General features: G+C 42.7%; 1 protein-coding gene across 1 annotated transcript; it reads left to right on the top strand.

The window, feature by feature from the left end:
* The first annotated feature begins 1031 nt into the window (after positions 1-1031).
* Positions 1032-23448, top strand: CCND1 (cyclin D1). The gene is made up of 5 exons (XM_083465583.1): positions 1032-1534; positions 3133-3348; positions 4304-4463; positions 10576-10724; positions 19968-23448. Exons 1-5 carry the CDS (start codon positions 1337-1339, stop codon positions 20121-20123), a joined length of 879 nt encoding a protein of 292 aa, XP_083321709.1. The 5' UTR covers positions 1032-1336; the 3' UTR covers positions 20124-23448.
* Positions 23449-27769: the final 4321 nt, after the last annotated feature.

Raw genomic sequence — 27769 nt, 5'->3', positions numbered from 1 at the left:
CCCTTCTTTGGGTTCCGGCTAAGCACGTTGGAGGAAATAATGGCCACCATTTTGCTTGTGCCATACTCATGGCATTTCTACGGCAGGCTACCAAAAGATCTGCCACATCTTCCGGACGAAGGGCTTGCCCCGCTCCAAAATACATTAAATTGGAAACCCCATTGGCTGCAAGTTAACGTCCAAGCAAATGCATGCAGATGCAAGGCTGTATTATTATTATTATTTACAGAATGGTCAAGGGAAGTTGGAGACTGCAATTCTATATGCAGCCGCACTTACCTGGGACTAAACTCCATGGACAATAATGAGACTCACGTCTAAGTAGACGTAATTTCGGAAGTCGCGGAGCCTTTGTCGCGCGTAATGAGTTTAGACTCAGGCTGCTTGGACTTCAAAATTAAACGCCACAAATAATTTGGATCGTCTTTTTATTATTGTATCTTCTCTAGTCAGTGGCAATAACTTCGGCCCTCTGTGCAATCCTAAGTACGTACATACTCATACAAAGAAGCCCAATGTGCTTACTCTCTAGAAAGTGTATTTAGAATAGCTGCCCCGGGTTCTTTTCCTAACTTATCCAGAAAATGAGCTTGCCTTCTAAAATAATAACTTAAAAAATAAAACAAAAATAAACACGGCTAAGAATGCTGGTTTCCTAGATGGATGACCCACGACGCAGATGATATCTTCCAAACCACCGTAGTGGCGGTGGGGTCCCTTCCTTGGAAAAGGAGCCCGAAGCCCCTACTGCCTGCCCGTGTCTGTGTGTGGCCTACTCTCATTCATCATTCGGCTGCCGGAGCCCTCTCCATTTTTAAAAAATTCTGCCTGATCCAGTGGAAAGACAATTTGGGCTTCCCCCACCACCTCTCTCTGTCTCTGTCTCTCCCTCCCTCCCTCCTTCCTTCCCCCGAAAAGGGGAAAAAAAGAAAAAGACAGAAAGCGAGCCCTTGTCCTCATTTGCATTTGCATTAAAAGCCCTGCTTCTGTCTCCGCTAAGCAAAGGGGGAAGGACTTGCAGCCTATGGGATGGCTTTAGGGCTCTGCCCCCTGCTTTTGGCTTCTCTCCCTCTCCCTTCTCTTTCGCATTCTCCCCGCGCTTTGATCTCTGCTTAACAACAGTCACGTCACGGGGGGACTCATACAGGAGAGTTTTGTTGGAAGTTAGAAAGTTTTGCAGCCTCCAGAGGGCTGTAGCAGCAGTAGCAGCAGCAGCAGCAGCAAGCAGCATCAGAGGGACTCCTGGAAGGGGAAGAGCCAGAGAATCTGACTCAGTCCTTTGGAGCAAAGCTGCGCCTGCAGGAGAAGGAGCAAGGAGGAGGCGGAGGCGGCAGACATGGAACATCAGCTGCTCTGCTGTGAAGTGGAGACCATCAGGAGAGCCTACCAAGACACCAACCTGCTCAATGACAGGGTCTTGCAGACGATGCTGAAAGCAGAGGAGACCTGCTCGCCCTCGGTCTCCTACTTCAAGTGCGTGCAGAAGGAGATCTTACCATATATGAGGAAAATAGTGGCCACTTGGATGTTGGAGGTTGGTAAACGCGCTTTGCAAAAGCTTGCGCTTTCTCGCAATAAAACCATTCCGGAGTCCCAGTGTCTCTCTTCCTCTCTTTTCTGTCTTTCTTTACCCCCCTCCAATTTCCTGCACCCTAAAACATACTGTGAAGCATTGATTTCTACCCCCCGCCACCCCCACCCTCCACGCCTTTCCCCTCTTTCCTATAGACTTGGGCTAGATAAGCTAGAATGCAGCCTTTACGCTGTCACCAATAACGGGGGGCTTGTCGAGTTAGTATATAGAGTCAATTCGTGCAAAAATAGAGAGGGGGGAAACGAGTTTTGGAAGTTTCAGAAAGACGCCCCCCTTCCTCGTGCCTCTGCGGGATCCTAAAGGTGGGATCGGCAGATCCCTGGAGCATGCCCCCCTCCGGATTCTTCGGCAGCCCTTCAACCTTGCCATGAATCGGACTAGGATTTTATTTTAAATTAATATCCATGGACACGTATGCAAGTGCTCCCCGTGCCAGTATTATGCGCCATCTTTGTTCTTTTATTGCAAAGGCCAAGTGTTTATTAATAATTAGAAAGGCAGGAGCCCGCGGGAGGGGGAAGAGAGGAAAGTGGGGTTCCCGGGGGGACCCCGGGCAGAGGGGATCGGGCTCCTGGCTTGCAGATCTTGGGGAGTTGCTGCTGGAAACTTTTCTTTGTTCAGAGAGCAGAAGGAGCCTCTGGGCTTCCCCCTTGGAAGACATGCTTCTGCTGCACGAACTTGTCGGCAAGGTCGCCCGGCAAAAACCGGTGTGGATTTCGCCTTCCGTCGGCGACACGTGTTTGTGGGGGTTCCCTTCAGGACCAGGGGCGTCTGGGCTACATTTTCAGCCCTTTTGCGAAGACCTGCGGGCTTGCGGTCTATTTTTAATTAATTTTTGAAAGCCGGGGCGCTGGCAAATGTCGCACGTTGCTTCCTGAGGGAGAGAGAGAGAAGAGGACTGGGGAGCCCTGGAGTTTGACTTCGGGGTGTCCCCCTGGAGAGTCCCCCGGGTCTCATCCCAAGGGGGATCGGTAAAGGACCCCCGCGGCGGTGTTTTCAGACTCTTTTGGGGGCTCTGCAGATTTTTTAAATATTTTTAAATATTTTTTGAAAAGATGACGTCTGGGGAAAAAGGCTTGCAGCTGCCTCACTGGACGCCACCTTTGTGTCTCGACGAAAGCGGGGGTCGGCAGCTCCCAAGTCAGGGGGAGCCAATAGGGGGCATCTAGGCCGTGGCCCCCAACGGGTTGAAACCCCCTTCCCCATTTTTTTTTGGGGGGGGCTTGCCGTTCAATAGGACTCCCCTCAAAAGCTCCAATTTTCTTTTCTTTTTTCTTGCCCGAACGCCGACCACGTTTTTGAAAGCCACATTTTGCTCAACTTGCGACTTTCTCTTTCATTTCTTCTCTTGCACCGTTTCGTCGGTTTATTTGTTTTTATTCGAGGAAATTCACTTAATTTGTTTTGTTTTTTCCCCCTTCACCACCTCATAGCCACTGAAAGCAAGTTGGTTGCCAGAAGGCATGGGGAACTCCTTGAGGTTTTTTTATTTTACTTTTTAAAGTGCTGGTTTCAACAGGCTTTCTTTCCCCCTGCAGGTTTGTGAGGAGCAGAAATGTGAAGAGGAGGTTTTCCCCTTGGCTATGAACTATTTGGACCGATATCTCTCCTTCGAACCCCTCAAGAAAACCCGCCTGCAACTGCTGGGAGCTACCTGCATGTTTGTGGCTTCGAAAATGAAGGAAACCATTCCTCTAACTGCAGAAAAACTGTGTATTTACACTGATAACTCCATTAGACCCAACGAATTACTGGTAATTTCCTATTTAATTTCATCAGGGAAACAAAGCTATAAACCTCAGCAAGGAAAAGAAATAGATTTATATCCCCATCATAACCCACACCTCACATTTGGGGTTTGAGAACTGTGCCTGGCTTTCCCCGGCTTGCGCTCTTCCTGCCTTATCCAGACAAACTTCTAGACTGCCTGAATGGAAATAACAGATATGGCCAATATGGTTCTTGAGATTTCTGAATGACAAAGCCAGGGGTGCATAATATCCCTTCCACATTCCTTGTGGGGCGTGAGCCCTATTGAACTCCTTAGGATTTATTTCCAAGTAAACATGTGTCAAGGAGACAGACTTGCTGAGCTGCAATCCTAAGCGCACTTTTCTTTCTTTTTTTGTGGCGGGGAGTAAACAAATATTTTTAGCAACGGTGTATAAAGTCAACCTCTGGACGGCTGCAGCCCATATTGTGCAGTAGATTAACTGAATGAAAATTCCCTAATATGTTAAACCCTTATTATTAACTCACAACGAGGAGAAATATAGTAACAAGATGGGGGAGAGGCGGAAAAATGGGTGGCTGGCGCCCTCTTGCGGTAGAAACTCATCCGGCCGGCCGCATGCCTGGTTAATGGAGCGCTGGTTCAGAGCAGCTGGGTGGTGGTGGGGCTGGAGTGGGGGGGGGGAGGGAGGGAACAGAATTATGTAATTTTCCTGTGGAAAGGCACCTTTCCCGCCTGCTTCTGTTCTCCTCCGGTGGCATTATGGCTGCTGCCATGTTTGGCAAGAGCCCATTTTCTGCTGGCGAGGCTTGCCCTCCTGCACAAAGCAAGGCACCTAAAGTGAAGCAGACTTTAGGATACAGTGTTAGGACAGCTACTCTGCCAACAAACGCTGTATTTCCAGGTGCTTATAAAGGGAACTTTGTAATCACATTTTTCTCTCTCTCCTTTCTTCCTCCCCCCCCTCCCCCTTGTAGCAAATGGAACTGCTTCTGGTGAATAAGCTGAAATGGAATCTGGCTGCCATGACCCCTCATGACTTTATTGAACATTTTCTAAGTAAAATGCCTGTGGCTGAGGACAGCAAGCAGATCATCCGTAAACACGCCCAGACTTTTGTGGCTCTATGTGCTACAGGTATGAGCCTTGCACTCTCCAGAAGGCGTGTTGTGTGTCTGTGTACCCCAGCAAGCACACCCTCCTCCCTTTACCCGCTGCCCAGAATCCCATAGGCGCACCCTTTAAAACTGGGCACTAAATTTTCAGCTTAGCTCATGCACTAAGCAGGTGTCTCCTTTTCCAGAACCCGGATTACTTTTGCCAAAGGTGAGTTTGCCAGAAAGAGGCATTTCCTCTCTGTTTCGAGGCTGAAAATTGCTTTGCGGAGTGTGGTTCAGCCTGGGGGAAAGTGGCTAGATTAGTTGTCCGTTGCAGAGCGTCGAGCTCTCAGAGGTCTGCCCAAGAGCTTCAGGGCTGGATGGCCTTGGAAAACTGTTTTTTCCCTCTCGTTGTTGCTGTTCTTGCCATTTTAAAGTCATTGGGGTGCAGGGTTTGTGTCCGCTTTCTCTGGAGCATTTAGAATTGAACCTCTTCCCGCCCCTTCCCAATCCTTAAGTGCTGCTGGCAGAGGGCAGGAGCAAAGACATAGAAGTGGGCCCCACGTAGAAGTTCTCTGGCCAAGAGCTGAGTCTTTGCTGTCCACACCCTGCTGACCACGTGCTGTGCTGAAGCCATGTGCGCTCGAAACCGCGGGAGGAGCCAGAGACTATGACAAAGCTCCAGGATTTCATAGAGAGGGGACTGGTTTTTTGTTTCAAGGGCAATCTTTGTGTGTGTGCGTGCGCATGCCAGCGCTTTTAAACACTCTTCCCCCGCCCTGCCACTTCCGTTGTTGCCGTTTCATTTCCTTGATTCCTTATTCCAACCACCCTATTCCTATTCCTTACTCCTTTCACCTCCTAAACGACAAGCAGGAGTCTGAGATTGGAAATGTGTTGTTGCATTCCTGATGTTCAGGTAGCACAGCTGGTGCTTTTTTGCAGCAGGCCAAATGGGGAAGGGGGGGCATGAATATTAAAAAAGGGAGAGAGAAATTAGTTTTCCTCCAGTGTGGCAAGAATGATTTGGAAATGGCTAAAGGACAACGAAGCAAAGGTCACCAATGCTCACGTTCCTTTGAACGGAAGCCTGCAGTGTTGACTCTTGAGGATCAAACCGGTGCTTTTTGCATACATTCTGGGAGTGTTTATATTGGTGAAATGCGATTTGTCATTTTCCCAGGTAGGCACGGGACAATTGAGCTTGAATAGACTTCTCTGAGTTTGGAAACTTGAATTGCATTTAAAATCCAAGTTGATGCTTGAGGTTAAAGCCCAGCAGTTTGTGATGTCACACCTGAGATGTATTTGGTGGAAAGATCCAAGAAAAACAACAAGCAGATTCCCACCCACCTCCCCTTGTTGGTTTTAAACAGGCTGTCCTACTGCAGAGGTTGGTTCAGAGAGGTAGCCGCAGACTCTCCAAAGAGAAATATGTAAATATTGTAAATATTTTTCAATCTCGCCTTTCATCCTGAGCCTAACTGTAGGACTGTATGCAGCTCAGGGTTTTCTAGAAAATGCATTCCTCACCATGCTCTTTAAAAACATTAGGGCATTTATTTGTTTTTTTAAAATAGTTTTTAGTCTTAAGCACAGTTACCTGGGAGTAAGCACCACTGAATCCACTGAGACTTGCCGCTGAGTAGACATGAACAGGAGTGCTCTGTAAAAGAATCAAGTTTTGGCATATAAAATAGATTTGTTTAGAGCAAGCTAGCAAGTCCCAATGGTGAGACAAGCCTTGTAACCACAGAGTGGGGTTTCGAGCCTGTTTGTTTGTTTGCTTCTTACCCCCAAACAGCGTCCTCTTTTGGATATGGGGATGTTTAACCTGGGTTATTGCGCTGGCAGCAGCAGTTCCACAGTGATGAAAACAAGAATAGTTCAAAGGTCGGAGGCTTGCAAAGAGCCAAGTTCTTTGATCTGCTGTCAGTGTTGTTACGTTTCTGGTTTAGAAGGCACGTCTAGAAGCCTATCTTAAACATTGTTCTAAACGCCATACGTAGAACCGGAAAATGAATTGGTGAATGCAAACCTTGTCCAGAAAAATGTTCTATGCAGGCTTTTAAAAGAAGTGTGTGGAGGTCAACAAGGGAACCCCCAATCCTAATGAAGTCAGTGGGAATTTTGCCTAAGTAAACAGTGTTTAATAGGGTTTTATGTTGGTGAATTTATCCTTAACAGCCACATTTTAGAAAGAAAGAAAGAAAATTGAGGGCTGCTGAGACAGAGATCAGGAAATGGATGCATGGCCTTTCTACAGATAGGATTGGTTTTTACTGTTTCCTCCTTCTGCTATTCTAATTTGCCAAGCTCCCATCTGGATGAGTTACAAACCCTGTTTTATTAACTACTGCTGAGGCTTCATCCAAAACCCCATTGAATTAAAGGTCCGATTGGCCATTAGAGCACAACTTCCACTTCATGGGGAATAAAGGGGGAAGGTTCCTAGAGGACTTTGCAATAGAACAACTTACTTTTAAACAGTGGGCGAAAAAGTTTAAATGAGGTGAAGGCAGGGTAAAACAAATGTTTGAGGATTTCTAGAAGTGTGGTTTTGTTCTAGATATAAAGAAGATTACAAGCAAAGGTGATGCTAAAAGGAATTCCCTTTTATGTTCCTCCTTCAGCTCTCTGTCTAACCAGACTGGATTTGCCTTGTAATTTCTCTCTCTCTTTCACATGTGTGTGTGTTGTTTTGTTTTGTTTTGAATATGTTTTCTCCAAAGACTCCTTTTGTGTGGTGGGAGGCTTGGGACGGAAGAAGAAGAAGGGGGGAAAATTACCACGAGTTGTTTAGCCTAATGAATAGGGCCCTGGCATGGCCAAGGAAGGCACAGATCACACAAATGAAGTGAGCTTCATTGATCCAAGCTGAGACCACTGCTTAGGGAAAAGGCCCTGCTCTAAACAAGCAGAACGATTAATTGGGACAAATATTGGGAGATTCGGGGTTTCATTCTGTTCCTCCGGCTGTCTAAACATAATTGGGTCTGCCACTGCTGCTCCGCCCCGCCCCCCCCCTACACTTTTCTTCCGCGGAGGATTATTATCATTATTTAATGTGATTTTGCTGGAGAAAAGCCCTCCCTTTGAAATGCGTTTGCCACAATTCGCCTATTCTGCGAGCCTTTCTAAAATTGGAAGTCTCAAGGTATGCGACCAGTTGAAACCTGTTGCATCTCGCAGCCAGTGATTTATGTTCGGAGTTTTGATTTGCCTCAATGAAAAGATTTTCATTCATAGCCCCCAGCTCTCCAGACGGATGGAATTGCTGCTCCATTTAAAAAGGAAAAGGGGGTGACTTGCCTTGTTAGGATTTTTTTTTTTTTAAAGCGCTACAGCGCCTAGATGCCTGCTTTGTCCTCCCTTCAGGGTGGCTGGCATTCTTCTCTCTCCTCTTTCCTCCCCCCCCCCCTCTCCTTTTAACAACACTGAAGTTGTTTATTCTTTTTGGATGAAGTCTCAGATAGGCTACTGGGGATGTGTGCTTCAATTGAGGGGGCCCCTTCCCCATTGTAGCTGTGTCAGGTCTAATTCATCTCACCGAAGCCCCCTTGTTCCTGAGCGCTCAATAGCGCAAGATGAGGCAATGGAGGCTGACAATGATGCCACACTCTTCCCTTGGGAGCATCCAATTACAGCCGAGAGGGGCCCCCTGATTAATATGCTGAAATTAGTGGTCTCTGCCACAAATAATTCCTTGTTGTGTCGCAACAAAAAGTCTGTCCATGCCGCTTGTCTAGAGTGGTTATAGGGACAGGCACAAACCAGTCATTTAAACTTCATTATTGCTTTTCCACCTTGGGAAGAAAGAGGGTGTGACTAGGAATTCCTCTTCCTTTTTCTCTCGCCACTTTAAAAGGAAGTACTTTGTGCATTCCCAAACTTGCTACTCTTTGAATGATCTCATGATCACTTTGCCCATTTTGGAGGTGGGAGTTTGGTTTGGTTTTAAAGGTTCCAAATTGAAAAAAAGCAAAGTTTCCAAGATTAGAAAAAGAATCGAATCTGGGTGATGTAGAAGTCAGAATGCCAGATAAGGGTGGTCATTTCTGTGCTTCTTCAAAACCCTTTAGAAGCTGTACAGCAGTTAATTGGTTTGATGTGTATTCATCCAGGGGGGGCTGATGTTGAAAATTTACAACACAGGCCTTTGTAAAATGAAAAGTAGGAAGGTAATCTCAGGCAACATGGCATAGTGTTTAAATAGCAATACATATAGTCCATGTCTTAGGGGATCATTTAAGAGTTGAGGCTTTGAGCATTTAAATGTGTGTTGCTCTGCACCGCAGTGTGCAGATGCTCCTGAATTGTGATTTCCCTCAACAACAAACCTGAGATTGAGTCTCATAATCTACCAACTGAGCTATCTCTCATCTCCCAATATTTTAAAAGGGCATATTGCCCTACTGTCAACATTTTAAATTGGAACAAGGTGCCAATATTGGGTAGGGATACTCACAGTAGCCCTATTGAACTTAAAGGACATGACAAACTAAGGTATTTTCAATGGATCTACTCTTAGTAAGACTTAATTGAATGCAAGCCATTACGTTTAAGAAGGAATGCGAAAGAAATGATTTTTGCATAGTCCTGGAGGTGATTTTGCTGATAAAATATTCTCACACTGGTTTTCCTGAAGAGCAGCTGCAAATCACAATTTAAAATATTTACGATTTAAAGAAAGTGTTCAGCACAGTAGACTATTGGAAGGGAAATTGCAATTCTTCAGATGGTTTGGGGTTTGTAGGTGAGCAGATGAATTGCCTCCAAGCTGCTGGGAGCGTTTCCTAAGTTGATGTACATAGGTTGGCATTTTCTGCTTTCATCCTGACAATCAGATATTGAAACATGTTCCCCCTCTCTTAATTCCTGGTCATGGTCAAATGAAGGCATGAATCAAACATGCCTGCTTAGAATGAGCCTTAGCCTCAAAATGTAAATGATTGCTTTTTTGTTGGCTGTAACATTCTCTATGGCAGCTATAGGCCAAGCAATCATGGGAGTGGCTTTGCCGCAAGACCTACAGCAATGCAGTTTGGAAGTGGGCCCAGGCTCTTGTCAGCGTGGTGTCATATCAGAATGTAGCTTATTGTCTGCCAGTTCTTGGGACCCCCTTACACTAAGTCCCCATTGCCCGGATGGAAGGCAGTCGCAGATAAGGGAAAGGTTGAAGCAAAACATTTACCAGAGGAAGTGCCCATTTACATCCGATTTCTCTATTTCACTGTAGTGGTGAAGTTCTTGTATATGTGGTGTTCAAGTTTCCACCTTTATTTATTAGAAAGAGTAAAATTTTTGGTCAGCGTATGTGGTCAGAAGTATGTTTAATGGAGGATTGGAACCTTGAACTGCAGTCCCACTCACTTCAGAGTTAATCTCATTGGACTCAGCAGTGCTTTTAAAAAGTACTATACATTTGGGCTGTTGGATGCTGTTCTGCATAGATTGATTATATGAAACCACTTGAACAGAAAAATTAGAAAACCTGTAAATGTGCTCTCCCTGAACAGTGTTGAAACCAGGATTCTATACTAGCTTTAAAAATTATTGGGGGGGGGGGGAGGATTCTATACTGGCTTTGCTTGCAAACTCATGGTCTGATGATGAATGCGTTCTTTTAGCTGCCGGAGACTGAACCATCCTGAAAAGCAATAGAATGCAAGATGGTGGTCCAGTTTCAAAGGAATTGCTACAGCCTTTGGTGCAATAAAGCACCACAAAGCCCTAAATCTATGCAGCTACATGGGATTTGAAGAGGAGCTCTGATGGATTAGACCAAAGGACAATTTAGTCCATCAGCATGTTCTCACAGTGGCTGGCCATATGTCTATGGGAGGCTTGCAAGCAGAACATGGATGCTAATACCAACACATCTCGTTGAAGGAAACAACTGCATGGGTGAATTTATATGCAGGTTGGTTTTCATGGGACTGTTCACAGAGCTGGGCCAAAAAATGTTCCAAGAGATGCTGTAAGAAAAGCAGTAAGCCTAGATGCATATGGACATGCTCTGTTAAGCCACCTTAGCGCCTGCCCATTGGAAACCTTTGTGCACTGGGTCAGCCGCCTTTATTTGCACCCATGAGCGTAGGGTGGTATGTATATGCAAGCTCACTTCTATTTCTTTGTTTTTCCCCCAACAGATGTTAAGTTTATTTCAAATCCACCTTCCATGATTGCAGCTGGTAGTGTGGTAGCTGCTGTGCAAGGCCTTCACCTTGGAAACACCAACGCTTTCCTCTCTTACCAATGCCTCACACATTTCCTCTCGAAAGTCATCAAATGTGACCCGGTAAGTGATGCTTGATCCGTAGTCCTGGTGCCTCCTGGGTGGCGGCATCTAGTCTGTTTGTGGGCCTCAAATCAAAGCAAGGCTCAAAAGTTGCTTCACATCTGTCACCTTCATCTTCATCTTCACATTAGTACCCAAAAGTCTCCTTTATGTATTGTGTGGGCTGAATGCTACCACTAGTTCCAAGCCTTTCAATGAAGAAATACCAAGAAAGGAAAAGAGAAACTCTTAATTTAAGAGGACAAGTTCAGAGGCTGTATTGCTCTATAGATAATTAAATCGTGTGGACAAGTGCTCTTAAAAGTAAGTCAAGGAACGGTAGTGATTGCAGTGAACAGAGCTTTCTCTCTCTTTTTATTTAACCACTCCTGAGATTCTTTATATTGCTAAATTATGTGTGGGGAAAATGTTAACAGAATTTTAATGGTTTACAACAAGGTAGACCTGCACAGTAGATCATACTGAATTCCAAGCCCTCCCCATCCCAGCTGTTTTTGTTTTGTTTTTTAAGTGCCCCATTATTTCATGAAAAGGTAGATGGTCCTCATAGGACTCTTCTTTTTGCCCCGCAGCTTCCTGGAGATGCTCATCAGTAACTAGTGAGCAATAAACCTTTCATGAATGAATGGGCAGGAAGGGAGCCTACAAGGAAGACCTAAAGTCAATGATCCATGCCCTAATGGTGTGTGAAGTTGGGGCAGAGTTTAGCTTTGTGCTGGAACAATGTGAAAGCCCAATAAAAAGATGCTTGGAAAAAGGTTCTTGTGGGGTCTCCAAGCACCAACAATGAGTCAAATAAAGTCAGCCCTGAGGCTTGCAACCAAATCTTGGAGGCACGGCTAAAACATTCCTTGTTTCATACGTCCATAAATATATAGAAAATATAAGAGTGCAGAAACAAGAGCTGTCGCAATTACAATGAGGTTCCTTAACATCCTGAGACTTCATAATGAATGGAATATTGTGCTACTTTGATTGCAAATGCTTGCTTCACTGCTGCATTATACATGGGTTCATGGTGTTATTTTTTATTTGTCTTTCATGCTGCCAAAGTTTTGGCTATAGGCAAAGGATTGGATGTGCTCAGTCAGTGCAAGCAACATAGATGCCTGCGCTGATCCATCACCTGCCTGCATAGCAAAAGAGAGAGAATAGTGAAGACACTTTGAGAAAAGCAGCCTGCAGAAGCAATATTGGCACTAGGTTCTTTTAAATCACATCCTGCCTACTTTTGATTTGATGCCAGATTAGGAGCTGAAGGAAACACCACAGAGCTGTGTCTTGTTTTGTAGAAAGAACGCTTCATTGAAGGCAGCGCTAACTTACATTTAGTGTCAGGGTTGCAGGATGCAGTTTACCTGAGCCTGATCTACTCTCCTCATTTTTCGTGAAGCCTTTGCAGAGCTCACAAATGATCCCCCTGTTGTCTTGAATGAAGGGTGTGTTTTGTGGTAGTGCTAGGTGGATTGAGTCACCTGGTCATGCTCAAAACTGGTTGATTTCAGTGGCACAACTTCAGCTTGAAGACTGTACCTGAAGCGCTTCAGTGGCACCAGGTCTAAATTCACTCCTGAAGTCTTGGCTTCATTTCAAATGTTGAAACAAAGTGGTGTCAGCCTTACACAGATGTTGAACTCACAAATAAGTAGAACATGTGAATGAGGAGAGCAGGGATGTGCACACTTGCTCTACCCTTTCCCAGTTGCTCTCTACAAGTTTTGAGGGTGGCTGTCAAGACATGGAGGCTCCCTCAGCATTGTACAACGTCGATTTTCCAGGCTATACATTGCTTAGGGAGTGTGCCTAGGAAGAGCAGGGTCTCTACTGCAGCCTGTTGACCTCAAACTCTTGAAGCCCAATGGGGGTTAGAGTTTGTGCCCTTGCCTCTGCTGTCTCTCAACTTGTGTGGTAAACTTAAGTTGGCTTTAATACCTGAATTGCAGTCTTGTCTACCTATGAACCAAGTAGGTTCTCCACTGTACTTTGCCTCTGTCCAGTGCAATACATTTGACTTAGGGGTCCCGCAGCAGTTAAATGACCTGCTATCCTGCACTGATCGTGATTTTAAAGGAAATTATATTTAAGCATATTTTCATGCATAAGATGGAACTGGAGTCTATTTCATTGTGGTCTTCTGAATCATGTGAAACAATACATTCTTATGTGGTTTGGTCAATATTTGAGCTTTTCTCAGAAAGAGGGATTTTTATAATTGAAAACAATGGTTTGGATCCAAAGGTCCTCTTCTGAAGGAGCGTTTTATACATCACACTGGAGTGTTACACAGGAAATAGGGGAAATAGGGGAGCAGGTGGCGCTGTGGTCTAAACCACTGAGCCTCTTGGGCTTGCCAATTGGAAGGTTGGTGGTTCAAATCCGGACGACAGGGTGAACTCCCATTCCAGCTTCTGCCAACCGAGCAGTTTGAAAGCACACCAGTGCAAGTAGATAAATAGGTACCACTGCGGTGGGAAGGTAAAAGGCGTTTCTGTGCACTCTCTGGCTTCCGTCACGGTGTTCTGTTGTGCCAGAAGCGGTTTAGTCATGCTGGGCACATGACCCGGAAAGCTGTCTATGGACAAAACGCCAGCCCAGGTCCCTCGGCCTGAAGCGAGATGGGCACTGCACCCCATAGTCACCTTTGACTGGATTTAACCATCCAGGGGTCCTTTACCTTTTCACCTTACACAGGAAATATAAAACCTAATATGCTTGGTTACTTGCTGAAAATCTTGGCACAAACGGAAGCACGAGAAAATCTATGGAGCCTAGTACCTACAACACGGTGCAATTTCTTTCTGTTAGCACTTGTCCAAGCCCTTGGGAATAGCATTCACAGCTGCTTTCCGAAGATTTTCTCTTCTTTGGATTCAACCCACCAGTGTCTTTCAAAAGAGCTATGATCCAGAGAACTCTGTTCAGTATGCACTGGGACTAAATTTTCCTGACCACAGAAAGGAGGTGAACCTCAAAAGGTGCTAGAGAAAATGGTTTGTGGTTTGTTTATTTACAGAAGCACTCAATTTCTTGCCTCATGCATTTTGAGTTACTATGTTCATCATTAGACACTGCTACAGACAAGAGTGTGATTCAAGCAATTGTATTATAAAATTTGGCACATGAACGTTATGTAGAAACACATTCTTAAAAATCTCTGAGGTTCCATGGATGTTCTTTTGTAAAAAGAAATGGCTTGATGTGTCTGTACATAATTCCAGTTTGCTAAATTTTATGTTGTCATACTTTTGAATTGTTTTTAGGTGTCTCCAAGGAGTATGGTGTACTAAAAATGCATTGGACAAAAGAAAAATGGGGTTCTTCTGTAAATAAAACATTTTTATTAGCTATTGAAGCTTACCGCCCTTTGGCAGTAGGGGCTGAATGTCAGTGATGCCTCCCTTTTCAAGCTCAGTTTTTATCTAATAGCAGCTTCTGAACTGTAGGAACATGGCAACCTGCCTTTAAGCAAGTCAGACCACTGCTGCATTGTCTGCACAGGGGACCAGCTAACTTGTGGCCTTCCGCAGCTGCCACCATTCCTGGCTGATGGTCCATAATCATCAGATGGATGGGAGTCGCAGTCCAAAAATCAGGAGGGCACAAAAATCCCAAGTTTTTCTGGGTTGCTTAAAGTGCTTAGAATTTGCACTTTATCTTCTACAAGTGCATGGGTTTTCATAATGTGTCACACAGTCGTCAACTTTAAAGTTTAAAAACCACAGAGATCAACATTTCATTTCATTTGAACATCGTAAAATAAACTTAAAATTCTTGGCTGGAATAGATGAGCTAGAGGATTAAAAAAATAATAATTTACGGTTAATTTTTTACTTTTAACCACGAGAAAGTAAAAGCTAAAATTAATAGCACCTGACTGAAATTCCTTTACGGTTCATTTTGGTAGGAGTCCAATTTCCCATTTTGCTTTTGATCAGTGGTAATTAGAAGTCAGATAGCCACCATTAGACTCTTGGGCTGTCTTCCATCAGCTCTGTTCCTGACATTCATTTCAAGGCCAGAAAATTGCTACATTCAATTTGTTTTCGATGCTATCTGTTAAATACATTGGAATTCGTTTGGCTTCACACTGGGAGCATCTTGTCTGTAACCACAGTGGACCAGGCAATAAATATTGCAGGATTCTTAAGTTGTCTCTGTTACTTTCTTTGATCTCCAAATCCCAAATTGACTGACATACAGCCTGATCACAGCTTAGTTATAGTAAAAAGATATGTCTTTATGTTAGTAGAGCACACTCATTTGCTCACAACTCTCAGGCCTGGTCTGAACAAGCTCTAAGTAAACTTTCCCTAATCTGATGCCCTCTAAAGGTTGTTGGACTACAATTCTCATAATCCACAGGTTCCCTGTTTTAATGTCATTATCGATTGATGGTGCCAATAATTCAATACTAGTCAGTTGTAGCCCAATGCAATCAAATATACAGTAGTTTCTAAGGAACAGGATTCCAAAAACATAATCACAGAGTCAGCACTGTATTTCTTCCCTGGATGCCTAGTGCAAAGTGAGAGCTTTTGGCAAAGTTGTTGAGCCTGCCATACATTCTAGTGATTTCCACCCGGACAGTTTCTGACTGCCATATTCCGGCTATGCCCGGGAAATTATGGACGTATGGCCGCCCTACACTTCACATGAGGCTTTGGAGAAGATGGGATGCTGGATGAGTTTTGCTTGCTACTTTTGAGATTCCACAGTGTCTGGCACATGGTAACTCCCTTGACATTCATGTCAAGCATTGAGAAGGGAAAGCCAGAAACAGCAAGGTTCTAGTTGGTTCCAAAGCTCAAAATTGAGTTTCAGACATCAATACCAACTCTTGAGTTCCCTGCATCTGCTGAAAGATTTGCCAGTAATCACTGGGGAGAAAAAGCAGCGTGGAGCTAAAAATTGGCATGTCCCCTCCAGTGACAACGAATCTTTTGGTCACAATCCCTAAAACCATATGTGCTATGCACCCAGTTTTGTTTGTTTTTACAAATCTTGTGAGTGTCTAGTCACCCTCTAGCCAGCTTGATGAGCTTCAGCATTCCTCCAGCCCAAATCCTGGGAAGGTGTGGAGGTATCAGCTCCACAATTGGACTGCACTTTGGAAACTCAGCATGACAAGAGCAGGCCCCAGCTGGCCTTTGGAGCTGGAGAAGGGAGTAGGGATCCCAGTATGGAATTTGCTCCCACAGGAAGCAGGGGTGGCCATCAACTCAGATGGCTTTAGAAGACATATTTATGGAGGAGAAAGCTTTCAGCAGCAACTATCCCTGATGGCTGTGTTCTACCACCACTGACTGAGGCAGTATGATTTTAGGACGGGGGAATGTTGCTGTGCTCAGGTATCTGCTTGTTTCCCACAGGCTTCTAGTTGGCCACTTTGAAAACAAGATGCTAGGCAAGGTGGGCCACTGGCCTAATCCAGGAGATCCTTCCAACATTGCACTTTGCTTCAAAGGCATCTTCTGGTGGGCATGTGTTTGTGTGTGGCGATTTCCAAATCCAAGAGCAGAACTGGGGGTTACATCACACTGTGTTTTCAAGTATCTTCACAGCATGAGTCCCCGTCAGGGAAAAGAGCAAAGGATAAATGAATAATAGTAGTGGTGTTGATGACTGCCGAGACCATTGTCTTCCTTACCTCCAAGCTTAGAAGAAGAGTTTGGGGCTTGTCTCTGTCAACACCGTAGTTGTAAGATGTGACTGCCATATTGGAAGTGTGTGACAGAAATGAACTGCATGCTTACTGTGCATAGAGATGGGAGGGGGCTGAGGATTGTCCCTGATGTCATGCTGAGTTTTGGAAACTACAGCATGAATTTAGGGGTAAGACCTTGCCCCCTTGGAGCAGCTGGAATTTGTGGACGCCAGAGGTCTTGCTTTGTTTAGAACTCTGACCACGTCTATAGGTTTGATAATGCTTTCTCAGTTGTTTGTGTGTGTGTGTGTGTGTGTGTGTGTGTGTGTGTGTGTGTGAATATGAGTTCCTCTTAAGTGTTATAGGTAAGCCTTCCCCAACCTTGCGCCCTGCAGGTGTTTTGGACCACAGCTTCCACCAGTTCCATCCAGCACAGCCCTACAGACTGGGGCTGATGCGAGTTGGTGTTCAAAACACCTGGATCTCATCAGGTTGGGAGCGACTCCTGATAGGTGGAATTGGTCTGGCCACTGAGCTTAACAGAGTCCCAACAGGGGACCTTCAAGTGATGAGTGTATCACAGGTGGGTGGCCAGCATTTGAATATGAGAAAAAATATAATATGCTTCATTCAGTATGGAGTTGCTGACTATACTGTTCAGTTATGGTTGAATCAAACTCACAACTTTACCCAAACTTTCTGAAAGTGATAGAATTTGTTTTTAAAACCCTTGTGAAAATGCCTATATATTTCTTTTTATATTTCTTATTTGGGTTAAATAAGAATGTGTGAGATCAGAGTAGGTATGGAAACACCATATTCGTATCTATTAAGAAAAGCCAGCGCTGTGTAGGGTGCCTGTGGCATAATTGCTTTAGGATATAGGGTGTTTCTTTTTGCAATTTAAAATACTGTCTCTCTGTGAAGAGGAAATATTACACTAGAGTTTAAACCAGTAAAGGTCAAAGGTTATTTGTTTTCAGTGAGCTGTAACTGATGGTCTGATCTGCTTAGAGGTAGGATTAACCTCCCTCTCTCTCAGAAGAGGCTTGCAGAGAATTGTTTGCTTGGGTTTTTAATCTTATTTTACCCCCCAAATGCCATGTGGTAGAGAAGGTTCTTGTGGTAGTGGAATCAGTGAAAAGCTGGTAGGTCACACAAGAAGCTTCTGAATGAAGGCAGAATTGAAACAGGAAAATAAAGAAAACAGCAGGCAGGTCACCATCTCAGGAAAACAACATTCATTCTCAGTCATGCACATCCTAACACTTTTGACGGCAATTTATCATGGAAGACTGGGTTCACCGCAAGGGCTAGCACATGTCATAGGTTAAATCAGAAAAGGCAATCCCAAAAGGAAACTTCAAAGTTCTTAATACACAGAGTTAAACATATTGAAAAAAGCTTCTGCGATGTTTGTTAGAAAGACAGGAGTAAACAGTGAGCCAAAGGAATTTCGGCAGACTGCTGTGGGATTGTTTGTTTTGCCTATTTAAAGCACTTGGCACTGAAGAAGGTATCCCACCAACACACAGGGACGCATGTGCTGGTGATCAACCAGGTCTCATTCCAGTCTTAATTCCTAGTTGGCATGGCTGATCCTTTTGGGACCAATTCCAGAAAAGTAGCCATGTTAGTTTGTTGCAGAAACAACAAGGAAGAGACCTTTGGCACCCAAAGTTCATGCCGCAATCAATTTGTTACTCTTCTTAAGATGTCAAAACTCTCCTTTTTGCTGTTCTTACGCTGTTTAAACGTTTCCAAATCTCCTAAAATATCCTATCTCAATGCATTTTCCTTGTAGACAGTGTGGATGAGTACTTAGCGGTCGCCATATAAAATACAATAAAGGGGCCCTGGGTAGTATTTTGAAAACAGAAAAGTTTGCCATATTGTCAGAGTATGTTAAGTTCGTTGAGCTGCTTTTACAATGCCGGCATTTAACAAAATAGCTTGGTTCATCAGCTATGATGTACTCTTTAAAGCCCTTCCTGTAGTTAGACATCAATGGATGCTTACCATTTAACTACTGGCAAAAAAAAACCCCACACAACCCTATATGTTAATAGCTTTCTATACATTCTGACCTTTGTTGCATACATGAAATGGCCTAGTTCATGTTGTGTATATGAAATCCATAGTCTTCAGCCATTTCAGACCAGAAACCTACCTATAACCCAAACATGGATTTCTTAATTTTTTTATTATCTGTTTGCTTCTGCTACTTTAGATCAGGCCATACTCTGGTACTCTGTCCCCACCCATCAGTTGAAAACCAATGGTATATATTATAATAGCCATTGAATGGGAAACTAAAGATGGCTCTGGGCTTCATGCGGAATTATTTAATATGCTTAGTGTCATGTTAAGTTTTTACTTCAGAATACATTTGCCTGAAAAAGCCTGTATCTGCAACGAGCATTTAAGGCTGGATCACACAGCAAATATGGACAGTGATACAAAGTTCAGGCTCTCAGATTTGTTTATTGACTGGGTTGCGCACTACGGGGGGGGGGAGTGGTCCTTCAAATATTGCTGGACTATAATTCCCATCATCTCTAGCCATGAGCAATGCTGGTGAGGCTGATGGGAACTGGAGTCCCAACAGTTCCCTATGGCCTGGAGGGCTACGAATTTCCCACCTATACTCCACAGGAAGGCTTCTTTACTCATTTAGTTGTAAGTGCAAAGGAGCTACTTCCTTTGAACTGGCTGGAGAAGCCCAGATCGGAGCGCCCTCGAAAGAAAGACAAAGCCTCAAAACCCAGCTGGTGAATCTTCCAGTGGTTACTTCATAGCTGTTGATGATACTTCTGTCCTGTAAGGAGACCTAGAGAAGATGCTCCAGTGGTCTGCTTGCTTACTGGCTTTTCTGTTGAGAATAATAGCTGTGGACCATTTAGATTAATTAGTGGTGACCTTTTATTGAAATGAACACTCGCACCCTCTGCCTTGGGTGATACTTGCGTCTTCAGCCTTGGGTGACTTGGAAATTATATGTGCATTCCGCAACTGGCAACCAGCCTTTTGCGAGGAATTGGAGACACCTGGGTGCCACGTTTGGCACTTAACATCTCTTAACTGGCTGGCACGGCTGCAATGCCACATCAGTCAGCTGTTATGTGGGGCACCACAGAGTTAAAAAATGCATGGCTTTTGGTGCTGCAGGGCCCTGCGAATCACCTGGCTTGCGCCGCACCAAAAGGAGCACACATATCAGGCACGCCCAAAACAGTTGCTACCTGTATTCATTACTTCAATATTTTGTGTGAATTGAATTGTTGGTTGTTGGCTGCTTTGGGCTTTCCTTGGGGAGGAAAAGCAGGATACAAGGAATAAAGGAAATAATAACAACGTGTGAACATCAGGGGCCAGGGTCACTAGGCATTCTCCTGTTTCTTCTACCTACCTCCAAATCCATATCTACACATGTATTAGGCTTTTGAGTTGGAGAGCACAGTGGTGGCCACTTCTGAATTATTATGGCTTCCTTATGACTTACACTTTTCCATTTGTTTATATGCTTTCTAGGGATAAGCTGTTTGGCTGTGCACACTTCTCTCTGTTTTGCTAAAGAGTTTTCCCCTTCTCTTTCGCAGGATTGTTTACGAGCCTGCCAAGAACAGATTGAATCCCTCCTTGAATCTAGTCTACGCCAGGCACAGCAACACAACATATCTTCAGAAACAAAGACTGTTGAAGATGAAGCTGATCTTTCCTGCACACCCACTGATGTTAGAGATGTGAATATTTAAGGAGGACTTCTGCAGTTGGGTTTGCTTGGCAGTACCAGCAAACAACGAAAGGGCATCTGAGAAGGAAGTGGAATCAGGATCTTCTCCCCCCGCCCCTCCCTCCCCCCACCTAGGAAAACCTTTTCTCCAGGACTTTTTATACCAGAAGGGAAAATGTCATTCATTCTTTTCTTCGCTATTCCTTCCTACCCTTTGTGACTCTTAACAGACAACCCCCCCTTCACTCTCAACCGTCTTAAAAAGAAAAAAAAAAATAGTATTTGCATGATCTCCAGGGGTTTGTGCTACAAAAATAGAAGATTTTATACAATAATAATCAATTAGTTTTTTATATATTAAAGTGTTTTTGTCTTTATGTTGTAAAAATAGGCATTAACACACACACACACACACACACACACACACACAGTCTCTCCAGGGGAGGTATTAGATTTGATTCTTGCATATTAAAAAGCCAACCATTTTTAAAGTAGAAGAGGGTGTGTTTTTTTAGATAGGTTATATGTGTTTTGGGTGTGTGTTTTTTTCCTTTAAAAAGCATAGCTTTAATGCAGTTCTAGGCTTTTCTGTATCTTGCTTGCTTATGCATTTAGTCACTTTATAATTCATCTGTAAATGTTTATTTTATCCCCTTAGGTTTTTATCCTCTTCACCTTATAAATGGTTTTAATGTAACCTTTACGTTAGTATATGTTAGCAATCAGCATTATTATATGTTAATCTTCTGTGCCTGTGGATTACCTGTGTGTAAGGCTTCTAGGGGTTCCAGCTTAGCATGGCCAGGAAAAGATCCGAAATTCTGTTCCAACATTAAAGAGAAGTTCCAATAGCTATATAATATATTTTTGTAACCTTCCTATTTTTGTAGTGTACAAAAACATGCTGGTTTCCACCCAAACGATACACAGCCTAATTATATCCAGGTTGAATCCACAGTTTTATCTTCTTTTTTATTATTATTGTTGTTTTAAAACCATTCCATTTCAAAGCACTTTCAGTTCATTAGGTATAGGAAATACTTTCTTTTTTTGTGTGTGGGAATTTTTTTCTTCTTCAAATGGAATGGTTTGGAAATTATATATATAAATATATAAATATATATATAAAGTGCTTGTGTGCAAACTCAGAATTGCAAAGCAAGTGCATTTAACTATGGTGTGAGGAAAGGTGGGGTTGTTGTTTTTTCCTGAAGGGTTGTGTTCCAGTCAGAGAAATTGCATTCACAAAATTGCCAGGATATCTTCCTAACCTTTTCAATAGAAGAGATGTTTAGAAATCTTTTGGTGCCAATTCATTTTTTAAAAAAAATATAAATTTAGGGGCCTGAAAGGTTTACCTATAGGACACATATTTTGAGAATTGTCTCTAGATGTTGTACAACTGAAGGCTATTAAACACTAAAATATATAATTTATAGTTAAGGCTAAAAAGAATATTTATTGCAGAGGATGTTCAGAAGGCCAGTATAATTTGTAAAATAAATCACCCCCTTGATTCTGAGAAAACAAAAAGATCTTTCCGCCCTTGATGTTGCAGTTTTAACTCATCTTACTAAGAAATGAGGACGTGTCAAGATAGTACCACATTCGGCCCAGATGATTCCAAAATAACCACAAGAAAGCGCCATAGTTAAAAGTGTAGAATTGGTGTACTTGAAAAGAAAAGAAAAGTTCTTAATCCAGTGTATTTCCCCTCCTTTTTTTTAATTTAGCTACGAATAGAAAATTTGCACATCTTGGCTATGTATCTTTTTTATTATTATTGTAGAAAGTAGCTGAAGGGACGTGGACATAGCTGTTGAAGTTGATGCTTGAGGAGAATGTGATGGCAAAATGTATGTGAGAAACTGCCGCTAAGGTGTTGATTGTAAAAAACAAAAAAAAAAGTTTTAAAAAGGAAAAAAAAAAGGAGCGGACGCTCCCATTTTTTTTTATTGAGCTGCTATGGATAAATTCCCAGCATGAATTGAAAAGAAAAATTAACATTGCTTTTCTGTATCTTTGTCATTGTGTTTTGCTGCTATTTTGTGGTCTTTTTTTTTTTTTTTTGTTATACAATGTCATATACTGCCATGTTATAGGTTTTAAATTTTCTCATAGAAAATTATATTATTGACATTTTTTGGTAGATTTTTTTTTTATGTGATCAATTTTTACTTAATGTGATTTACTGCTCTATTCCAAAAAAGGTTCCTGCTTCACAATACCTCATACTTCAGTTAACCGTGTTTAGATCAGGTTTTAATGTTCGTTCACAATGCCTCATAGTTCTACTGCAAGCTGAAATGCATTGGACATTATTCTGAATGGGTCTCGCGATTTGCAACTAGTTTGTGCTAATGTTAAAACAGCAGACATTTCAGAAGATCGAGTAATGTCAGGTTCTTTTGGTTATGTGTTTTTTGTTTTGTTTTTTTATAAAGTGGATTCTTTTTTTTCTGATCTGGGGTTTATTATCATAGTAGTTTTTAAGCTGTGTTATTAGCCACATTTGATATATGAAAGGTGCATTATAATATAACTCTTATATGCCCGATGCTTTCCATCACTGGGGAATCATCATGCGGTATGATAGGTTATCTTCTGGAATTTAAGTATTGTGTGTGTTTAATCTGTTATGATATATTAGGGTTTTTGTTGATGTTAATTATAGCATAATGCTAATTTAAAAAAAAATACAAACAACAACCTGTAAATCTCATTAAGTAAGCCAGCTAACAGAGTTGTATGGTGAAGAATAATCTAGTTGCCTGTATGCTGCTAAACCAAAACAGAATTAGAACTTCATTTTTGAGGGCAAACGCAGTTAAGATCCTACCTAAGCTTATTCAAATGGAAAAGGACAGCAGGCTTGTAAGGCTTCTAGCATTCGCAGGACCCACGAGGACTGGATTCATTCTGTCCAAATTTCAGGAACATTTCTTACTGCTTACCTCATAGACATTTCTGTTTGTGGCATCTCTGTGTCTCTGAACCAAACAAGATTATTGAGTTAGTGGTTGTTGGTTATATTATGTTTTGCTCACTGAGAAGCGGCAGCGTGTACTGCAAAATTTTAAGTATTGTATGTACTAAAAGGCCAAATGCTGATAAGCGGGTTCACGTGCCAACAGAGATGCTTTATTTGTCACATTGTTGTAACGATCTATAGAAAGCAAAACAAATCAGATTTGTATCTTTAAAAAAATAATAATATTGTACTTATTGGCATCACTGGTCTGAAATGCACATGTTCACCAACAGACCTGTAACAGATAAGTTTCCAGCAAAAGAAAGAAGAATAAAGACCTCCCCTAAAAGTCTAGAAATAAATTTGTAAAACCCAATGCTTGTGTCCTGTGCTTTTATTCAGTGGGAACGGTTTGTGAGCCACAAATCCGCTGCACTCAATTATCCTTTATTTTTAGAAGCGTTCATGGTTCAGTATAGTTCAGTTTGGTATCTGTTCTATAAAGATTGAGAGGTTGAGTAATGTTTTCACACATTGCCAGAATAAAGCAATGATCAGAATATATTCTTGGCACAATCCTTCCCAAACTCACACAATGCAAAGTTTCTATATAATGGATCACATTTTTAAAAGAAGCCTTTATTTCATAAACATGATGCATTGGTTGTCTCAGTCCTTGACAGTGTTTTGCAAAGTTCCTAATGAAATATATGGGCCAGCATTTTCTTGCAGTTTGTTAAACATGACCAAAAAAAGCTTTCACTTTTCTATTAAGTGTAACACTAGATTCTCTACCTGCTCTGACTATTTTAGCTTTAACATGTGGACCACATCCCATACCTTTACAATACAGTGGTACCTTGGGTTACATACGCTTCAGGTTACATACACTTCAGGTTACAGACTCCGCTAACCCAGAAATAGTGCTTCAGATTAAGAACTTTGCTTCAGGATGAGAACAGAAATCGTGCTCCGGCGGCGCGGCAGCAGCAGGAGGCCCCATTAGCTAAAGTGGTGCTTCAGGTTAAGAACAGTTTCAGGTTAAGTACGGACCTCCGGAACGAATTAAGTACTTAACCCGAGGTACCACTGTACAGTCTTCTGATGCCTAGGTCCTTGTGGTTCTCTTGCGTGCCTGATTCTGTGAGTTACAACAAGTCCTGATACTATGATCACCCTATGCTGGTGGGCAAGAGTCTCTCAATGGAGCTCCCTCTCTGAATGGGCCCTCCTCCCCACAGTTACCACTGCCCAGTCATTTCCTTTGCAGAGTTCACACAATTGCCCATTGGAAGGTACTGATCTATCTTGACAGCAGCAAAAGCCAGGGGACTCCAGGAGGTATGGCAGTGAGGACCCAGCCCTGGTGCCATCTTGGAAGATGCCAAACAATGCCAACCCCTGGCACTGGTCCTGCGTTTACCATCTAGACACCTTTGCAAGGTGAACATAATGGTTGATCAAGGATTTGAAGTTGGATTTCCCTTGTCCAAACCTAACAAAATTGGTTCCAAATTTAATCCTCCAAGGCCATGCAACATGCGTAGGCTTAAGGAGGGATCCATTCAAAGCTAAGCAGTTTTAAAAGTTCATTATTTCAGTGTGAGAAAGTGGAGCATGTACTGGACTTGCAGCTGGACTTAAAAGTTAAAAACGATTTGGACTTTCCTCCTGTTCAGTATCTGAATGATAAGGCATTAGAAATTGCACATACAGAAACTAACACTAGCAGAAGCCAATGCAACAAGTCCTGCTAGCACAACTGGACTCCTGTAGTTTTATGTTGCTGATACACACAGGCCAGCAAAAATATATCCGCTTTTATTCAAATATCAAACAGAACCAGAACAAATTGAAAAGTGCATGATTAAGTGGGCACAAATGACAGGAGAGCTCTTGGTAGAAACGTACGGGAAGCGGCTCACAAATTTTCTTTGAACATAGGCATAAGAAGGAAACTATATAGTAATGACAAGATGGTATAGTACTCCAGCCAAGGTACATAAAATTAGTAAGAGCCACTCTCCCTTACGTTGAAATTTCAAGAAGAGATGGGGGGTTGTTCACATGTGGTGGAAGTGCAAGATGGTGAATAAATATTGGAAGATAATAAATCGCAAATATGTTACCTATGAAATCCTGTTATGCCCAATTATTAAAAAAGTATGTCAAACAGTGAGATCAGAAGACAAAGAATTTCCTATATAGTAGCAGAAAATAGACAAAATAAGCTTTTGCCAAATTGGTAGAAATTTATATACAATACAAAAAGACACCGTTTGGGACCATGTAAGTCTCCTGGACTTACAATATATTAATATATTTGGGTAGCTGAATTAATGCAAATCAGATGTTAACATATTGGGTTCATTATAAAGAAAGGTTAATGAATGTTTGAAATGAAGTGTTAAACCTTTTAATAGATCAAGAGATTAAGATGATTGGGTTAAGAAAGCTCTCTGTTGGACTTGAGTTTTTATAGATTGAATATAGTTTTTGCTATGTACTTGATTTATTTTTCGTTTGTATATGTCTGGTGATATGGATTCAACTGTAACTTTTGGAATATGGATGATTTGGATAGAGCTTCGGCAATCACTCGTAGCCGAGTAAGATTGTCTTCCATAAGCACGGTTTTAACAATGTGTCCGTAAGTGACTGTGGAGGCCAATTCTGGACCCACATGTCCTTCCACAGTGGGGACATTGGTTTCCGGGCAGGAGTTGATCACGGTGTGGATTTGCCAAGCATGCCTTCCTCTTAGCAATGTTTCTCCCTTTGGTTCTAAGTTGGAGGGTCTTCAAAGTCCAGAAGAACAATTCACTTAATCTTTTTACGTGTCTCTTTAGGTCTTGCATGAGTAAAAGCATATTAAAAAGTTCACAACTCTCCCCTTAATTTTTGTTGTTACACTATAGCAATGAGCATTCATCCTGATTTGCTTAGAGGGTGTTTACACACCTTCCTGTCAATAATTCATTCATCCCACACTTTTTGATGCATCCAATGCATTTTTAATCACTTTCCAAATTATTAAAAGATCGTTGTGTGTGGTTTTTATTTTTTAAGTAGATTTATTGCTCTGGGACATGCCCTATAATTCACTTTATTTGTGCAAACCCATGTGCTCAAATCCCTGCTACAAAATAGTGACACAAGTCTAGCGGCAGCCTCTCTTTGGATTCTCAGAGATAACCCTGGAAGATCATTCCATCCAGCCTGACTGAGGAGATGCTCCCCAAGTGGTCCCAGTTAATTCCAGTGCTTCCTAGTATCCTTCCTGGGCAGTGAGAGAAGCTTGTTTCCCTTGCCTTAGGCTTGCCACCACGGACCCTGCATGGACAGCAGTAGCAACAAACGAACAAACTCCAGAGAACCAGAGGCATTCACTCCCCAGTCCCATTCCAGCATATCTTTTGCTGCCCCTGCCATCAAGAGAGGAGTTGATTTGCTTTGTCACAATCTGTTGCAAGGTGAATTAGGGAATCACCAGACTGAAATGCAGGGTCCATATGTACCTTAAAACGGAATAAGTGCATAATGAATTGGCTCAGTTTTTGGACTTCCGGGTTAGCGCCTCCGGCAATGGCGGATTTCCTCTGATCGGGAGGAATCCGCTCCATGGAAACTAGGGTCTGGACCGCCACGGTGAGGCGGAGACCCATTAAAAACCACAGGCGGGAGAAGCCTGTGGACGTGGGATTTGGCTGGCACCTTTCGCGCCTCCCCTACTCGCGGGGAAATCCGGTTTCGGGGATCTGGAGCGACGTGGGGTGAGTGGCGCGGTGCTTCGAATCGACTGCTTTTTTCACGGAGTGAAGCTGCATTGCTGTTGCCGGAGAGCGCTGACTTTTTCCTGTGGACAATTGGACTTTAAACAACTACCCGTGAGTAGAACGGAAAATTGGATCTCTAAACTTCTTAATTTGGCATCGAAACAGGAAGGTTTCAAACAGGAAGTCCGCCTTCCTCTTTTGTAAATAGATCAAAGCAAAGACGTTGCAAGCTAAAGTCTGGAAAGTCTTTTGTAAAGGATTAAATCTCCATCGGCTAAAAATTACTAAACCCCCCTTGGAAGCAGGAGAAGAGGGGGGAAATTCTGCCCTGCAGGAGAGAGAGTGAAGAAAGTTAAATCACCACTGTTTCGAACCTGGGAACGGGCTGCCAGTAAGATTGACGTTTTGGGAAAGTTCATTGACTGTGAATAAAACGTATTTTGACACATAGTTATATAAGAGAAATATATTGTTTCCATTGTTTCCTTTTGCACTTAAAAGGAGCAAAAAAAGTAACTGAAAATCGAAACTAATTCTGCCACTGGATCTGCGTTTGATGGATACAAATAGAAATTGTTTCCCCTAGAGGGAGCTTTTGAAACTGTTGCAGGAGTGGAGCTGGGGAATTTTCCAGCTGCAGAGATTAAAGAGCGTGAGAATCAGAGTCTGACCTTGGACAAGAATGTTGACAGAAGAAGCCTTAGTGATTGCATTTTGCAAGACAAGTGCTTTATTGGAACAGCTTCATGAGAAGACGGATGTGTGGATTAATAAAATTGACAATTTGGGACAAAAAATGACTGAGTTGGGACAAAAAGGGAATATCTATACAGAAATTACTCAGGAATTGACCCAGGAATCTGTTTTGACATGGCAAGCTGTGGAGAAGACGAAGAAGAAAGTTGTTGTTGAACCTCAAGT

Source organism: Podarcis liolepis, assembly GCF_965112155.1.
Source record: "Podarcis liolepis genome assembly, chromosome: 1".
Lineage (NCBI taxonomy): Eukaryota > Metazoa > Chordata > Lepidosauria > Squamata > Lacertidae > Podarcis > Podarcis liolepis.
Note: the sequence above shows the minus strand (reverse complement) of the source record. Positions and strands in the feature narration are given on the sequence as shown.

What these genes read in the sequence shown, in the direction of transcription:
- CCND1 (XM_083465583.1), top strand. Translation starts at nt 1,337, where the DNA reads ATGGAACATCAGCTGCTCTGCTGTGAAGTGGAGACCATCAGGAGAGCC. An exon ending in TGGCCACTTGGATGTTGGAG is followed by an intron (nt 1,535 to 3,132) that starts GTTGGTAAACGC and finishes TTCCCCCTGCAG; the next exon opens with GTTTGTGAGGAGCAGAAATG. An exon ending in TTAGACCCAACGAATTACTG is followed by an intron (nt 3,349 to 4,303) that starts GTAATTTCCTAT and finishes TCCCCCTTGTAG; the next exon opens with CAAATGGAACTGCTTCTGGT.